Genomic DNA, 6,155 nt, shown 5'->3' with positions numbered 1-6,155 from the left:
AGAGCTCGTGTCTCTAGCTGCATATGTAGCAGAAGATGGCCTAATCGGCCATCATTGGGAAGAGAGGCCCCTTGGTCTTGCAAACTTTATATGACCCAGTACAGGGGAAGGCCAGGGCCATGAAGTGGGAGTGTGTGGGTAGGGGAGCAGGGTGAGGGGAGGGTATAAGGAACTCTCGGGATAGCATTTGAAATGTAAATAAAGAAAATATCTAATAAAAAAAATATTATCTCACTTTACAGATCAAGAGACAAAGGCTTTAAAGAATCCAGTGATCTGGGTTATTCTGTCAGTTAAGGGCTGAGGCATTGCTTTTCCCAGTACAAAACAAACAAAACAACAACAACAAAACAAAAACAAACAAACAACCTTAGCAGATGAACCTACTAAATTCAGAAAAAAAAAATGTGAAAAGTGAAAAAAACAAACAAACCAAAGTGTTCCTTTTTCTTCCTGTGACTTCAAGTAGCAGGCTGAAAGTTGGAGCCATGTCATTCCTGCTGAGATAGAACAAAAGCTGCTTTACTAATCCCTGGCTGTTTTAGCATGAGGTGCTAAGTGGTGCCAAGAGACAGTTTCTGGCCTCAGAGAAACGCAGAAGGCAGGTCAGCTACAGCAGCTAACTTAGACTTAGATGTAAACTTCTCATCATTATACAGCCACCCTAGGTATCCCGTAAGGCAAGTCTCCTCCATCTACACTCTTCCCCCCTGCTGCCTCAAGAGGAACCCACAACAGAAAAGACCACACCGGGGCTGGCCCCCGACACATACACAACACATGCCTGTACTGCATATAGCATACTCATACACAACATACAAGACACACATATATCACATATGAATATACTACATACGATACACGTATATACTGCATACGAGACACACATACACCACACATAACACAAGAATACACCACATAGGAGACACGCATATACTACAGAGGGAGAGAACACCTTTGTTACAGTAAATCTGAGGAACAGAGCTCTAAAACTACTCCAACAGTGTGAGCGAGGGGATGAAGAGAGGAAAAGATTGCAAGAAAAAAGTCTCAGACGCCGGGCGTGGTGGCGCACGCCTTTAGTCCCAGCACTCGGGAGGCAGAGGCGGGTGGATTTCTGAGTTCGAGGCCAGCCTGGTCTACAAAGTGAGTTCCAGGATAGCCAGGGCTATACAGAGAAACCCTGTCTTAAAAAAAAAAAAAAAAAAAAAAAAGTCTCAGAGATGTAACATGACTTTCCTGAGATGTAAAGTTTCATTTTGTCCTTTATATTTTCCTTATTTTTATTTTATTTATTTATTTTGGTTTTTCAAGACAGGGTTTATTTATGTTGCCTTGACTGACCTGGAACTAGCCCTGTAGACCAGGCTGGCCTCGAAGTCACAGAGCTCCACTTGTCTCTGCCTCCCAAGTGCTGGGATTAAAGGCGTGTACCCTTTAATCAGCGGTGTTCCTTAACATTAAAACCGTCATCATGAGCGTTATTGAACACAGGATAACGGAAGCCATTCTAGCGTCTGTTCCCACTGCCTTCCACCGGCCGGCCTTTGCTCCCCACTGTGGGTTAGCTTTGCTTATGTAGCACTAGTGATAGAGGCCAGGTGTCTGACCATCTGGACAAGCCCTGAGCCACCCCAGACCTGTAAGCAGTAGTAAACTACACCCTGGCTACCAGTACCCAGCCCTAGCCACACACGAATCATTCACAAAATAAAGGGGAAAAAAAAATCAATTGCTTTTGCTTAAAACATACACTCACACCCATCACCAACAACTAATTTGACCCTTACAGGACGGTGTCATCAAGAATCAGTCACACCTTCACTCTGTGGGTCGCCATCCCTGTTCTTCCAGGACTTAAGAGTATGTGAATACTAAGCAGAAGGCAAATGACATCGGCAGCTACTGCTTCCTTGATCAGGAGAACAATGATCACATGGCTGGCCTAACACCTTCTGTGTGACCCAGGCGCAAACCCCAACCGGCAGCACGGGCTAAGAAATCCTGTTCCTGCAATAGCCGGGTAACAGGGAAGATTCTGGTTCTCCTGCCACCTCAACCCAATCATGACCGCACACCTAGGGGACAGACAGGTCCAGATACCCATTCATGCAGGGCATGCCTCGGGCCTGCCCATCAAGGGCCACCTAACTAAAGCTGAGGCTTCCAGGGCATCCGCCTGTCTACACACATTCAACGGGCGACAGAGGCGGTATGAACTGAGGCGATCCTTTTAAACCCCACCAAAAATTACCTTTTCTTTCAAAGCTCTCCTCTCTGACGAAGCAAACGAGCGCCAAGAACTTTGTGACCTCTTTTAAATAGAGGACTGTTGTGTTATTCAGCTTTATAATGGCTGTCGAGTCCTTGTCATACGGGGCTCCTTCTCCATCTTCTTTGAGACTAAATGGAAACAAAAACCAAAATGTATTTGACCTTCAAGGAAGAACTATGAATGGGAACCCAGAGAAAACAACTGTCCCCACCCCCCCCAAAACACACAGAAAACAGTCACCCTAATAAGACATTTATTTGCAACAAATCAAATGCCCAATAAGGCATGTGCAGTTCCTTAGGACAGACACAGGTGACTCCGTCCCTTACCAACACAGAGTGGTTACTATGACCACCAGGCAACACTCAAGATGCCCGAGGGGCACAAGTGGAGGTAGAGTCGAGTTCTCGTCCCTCCAAAGCCAAAGGCACCTTGTTGTGACACAACAGTGAGGCTGCCACAAGCAAGGTCAAAGACTTCCAAAGAGTCCAGACCAATAGGAGAGGCAAATGCCGAGATGGGACAGGCAAAAGGCAGGCAACGCTAACATCCCAGCCTGAGGGACCAAAACAGGACCCACCGAAGACACTAGTGTGACTGGTTTTGAATCCTTCCCTCATAAAGAGTGTCTTTGAACCTTTTCTCTTTATCCGAAACTAGGTACCTTTTCTAGTCTATTGTTCAAATTCATGAATAAGTGTCTAGAAATTTGACTCAGTTGGAGTTACTCTAAACCTTATCAATTTCACCCAAAAATTACTGTGTAATAAACAGCTGACCCTACTTAGTTCTGAGCACACACGAGCTGTCAGAAAAATCCTCTAAGCCAGACAGAGACTGGGGAAAGGTAAGCCAGCTAACAATAATAATAATAACAACAACAACAACTTGAGCAAAGTTAATGACAGAGGTAAACTGGAATCTAAAATCTAATTATAATAAATATCAACGCCGATGTTTTAATCTTGCAAAAATAAAAAGGGTGGGAGGCTTGGGGGGGGGGGGGTAAACTCAAAATAATGAGGAGCCCGTGTGGGCATTTTAGCTTAGAAAAGTACTTTAAACTGGTATCTACATACTTAAAAGTAGTTTAAGTTTCAACTGTGCGAGCCCAGCCATTCAATGGCAGCAGACAATATAACAAGATCTTATCTCAAAAAAAGAAAGGAAAACGGATTTTAAAAAGCCAGAGCACACTGCACTGCTCTCCTGCCAGTTCCTAGCCTGCACGCTCTTGCTCTCCGTGACACCCTGGGTGCTGTCACTCTCTCTGGATCCCCTCCCCTCTGCCAAGCACCTACTTGCTGACCTCCCCTGTGACAGAACATGGCAGGCTTCTTGGACCCTAATTGAAAAAGGTATGTCCCCTCTAGCCGGCTCCTTCCTCCAGGAAACTGCCAAGACCTACCACTCGCATGTCCTGTTTTACTTTCTTTTGTTGCTGTTGCTGTTGTTGTTTTTGGTTTTTCGAGACAGGGTCTCGCTGTATAGCCCTGGCTGTCCTGGAACTCACTTTGTAAACCAGGCTGGCCTCGAACTCAGAAATCCGCCTGTTTTACTTTCAAACTCTAATAAAATGGTCCTCAAATTTTAAAAAAATTATGGAAGTTAAGTTTTTGAAAGCAAGCAATGAACCCACTATAACCTGTCAAAGATTCAAAACCACCTCCCATACTAGGATTTGAATTTGGACCCTGTGCATGCTAGGGAAGGTGTCTGTCACAGAGCTGTAGCCCCAGCCAGCTCTAACGAAACCTCCCAGTGTTGTGGTGGTTTGAATAAGAATGACACAGACTCCTGAGTGTGAATTCTGGGCCTAGGGAGTGGCAATATTAGAAGGTGTGGCCTTGTTGGAGGCGGTATGTCAGTGTGGAATCGGGCTTTGAGATTTTTAGTGTTGCAGTCTCCTGCTGCCTGCAGATCAAGACAGAACTCTCCGCTTCTTCTCCTGCACCACATCTGCCTGCATGCCGCCATGCTTCCTGCCATAGTGGTGACAGACGTTAAACCTCTGATCCTGTAAGCAAGCCCCAATTAACTGTGTCCCTTATAAGAGCTGCCATGGTCGTGGTGTCTTTTCACAGCGATAAATCCCTAACACGTGAATTTAAAAAACACTAATTTCCACACACTATTTCAGACATTGCTTATTTATATTGAGATGGGATCTTGCTATGTTGCCCATATGGCTTTGAACTCTTTCAGCCTCAGCCAATCTCCTGACAGCTGGGGTTACAGACACATACCACATACTGGACCTAGCTATATATTTTAACACAGAATTTCTCTTGCTAAGTAATTCTCTAAGAAAAATAAGTGGAAACACAAACTTTTTAATCTACCACCCCAAAAAAGGCTGTGTTAAAATTTCTTCAAGTAGATATATTTGAATATATAGATGCTAAATATTGCTTGTGACTAAATAATACTAATACTAATAGCATGGGTAAGTTCTCAGATGACATTACATGGAAAAATGGCAAAATATAAAATTATTTGTGGGCTGGAGAGATGGCTCAGCGGTTAACAGTTAAGAGCACTGAATGCTCTTCCAGAGGTCCTGAGTTCAATTCCCAGCAACCACATGGTGGCTTACAACCATCTGTAATGAGATCTGGTGCCCTCTTCTGGTGTGTCTGAAGACAGCTACAGTGTGCTCATATAAATGAAATAAATAAATCTTAAAAAAGAAAGAAAAGAAAAAATTAATCGTAGTGATATCATTATTCTAAGAACTACAAACAGAAATAAAAATAAAGTCCATAGGAATGGAAACAGCTGGGCTAAGAGCTGACTCAGCAGTTCAGGGCACTGACTCTAAGGACTAAGGTTTGGGTTCCAGCACCCACATGGAGGCTCATGGCCATCAGAAACTCCAGTTCCAAGAGACCCAACAACCCTCATCTAAACTCTGAGGGTACCAGGCATGCACAGAGTGCATACACATACATGCAGACAAAGCATTAAATAAAGTTTCTAAAAGTACAAACAGAGGCTGCCTCTAGACAGCAAGGCTATACGGAGCTGTCTTGGCTTTTGTTTTTAGTTTAGGTCTAACCCAGGCTTCAGGGAGGCTGGGAGAGTGAACATCCCTGAGCTCCAACCCCCGATCCCAAACTAGTTTATTTTTTATGCTTGTCATAAATAGGTGTTGCTTTTACAACCACAACAAAGGAAACCATCAAACAAAATACGAGAACCAAAAGAATTACGAGCAGAAATTTGTGACGTTTTGTAACTAAAATGGTTGTGGAGTTCACTTTCTCATCGACAAGCAATGAAAACACACGAACGTGGAAAGTGGAAAGTGGAGCGTGTGTTACACGTGAATGTGAGTGTGTATGTTTACCTGTGTGCCAAGCTGACAACGCTGCAGAACCCACGGCTGGGAGAGTCCTGCAAACCTAAGCTGAGAGGGCAGTAAGACCTCTATCCCAAGGCCACCTGCTTCCTGGGCCGCCTACAAGGGCTCTCACACATCTTGCTAGTTACCTGAGCAGGCTCACAGCTGCCTCAACAAGCTGAGTGTCTTAGTCAGGGTTTCGACTAATGTGATCAGACACATGACCAAAGCAACCTGAGGAAAGGGCCTATTCGGTTTGCACTTCCATATCACTGTTCTTTATGAAAAGAGGTCAGGGCAGGGACTCACACTGGGCTGGGCCCTCCCACATCAAACACTAATTAAGGAAACGCCCAGCTGGGTAGTGGTGCCGCACGACTAGGATCCTGCTACTTGGGAGGAAGAGGCAGGAGGAGGTCTTTGAGTTTGAATCTTGCCTGATCTACAGGACAGCCAGGGCTAAACAGAAAAACCCTGACTCTAAAAATGAAAAACAAACAAAAAACCTACAAAGAAAGAAAGAGGGGGAGGGAGGGA

At 44.6% G+C, this 6,155-nt stretch overlaps 1 protein-coding gene across 1 annotated transcript in view; it reads right to left on the bottom strand.

The window, feature by feature from the left end:
* The window catches only part of Rragd (Ras related GTP binding D), a 27,577-nt gene that overhangs the window by 3,469 nt on the left and 17,953 nt on the right, over window positions 1-6,155 (bottom strand). Inside the window, exon 5 of the mRNA XM_021222286.2 lies at window positions 2,255-2,403. Within this exon, the coding sequence (XP_021077945.1) occupies window positions 2,255-2,403 (149 nt within the window). The remainder of the gene's footprint in view (window positions 1-2,254; window positions 2,404-6,155) is intronic.

This window comes from Mus pahari, chromosome 22 (assembly GCF_900095145.1).
Source record: "Mus pahari chromosome 22, PAHARI_EIJ_v1.1, whole genome shotgun sequence".
NCBI lineage: Eukaryota > Metazoa > Chordata > Mammalia > Rodentia > Muridae > Mus > Mus pahari.
This window is presented reverse-complemented; position numbering and strand designations above follow the sequence as displayed.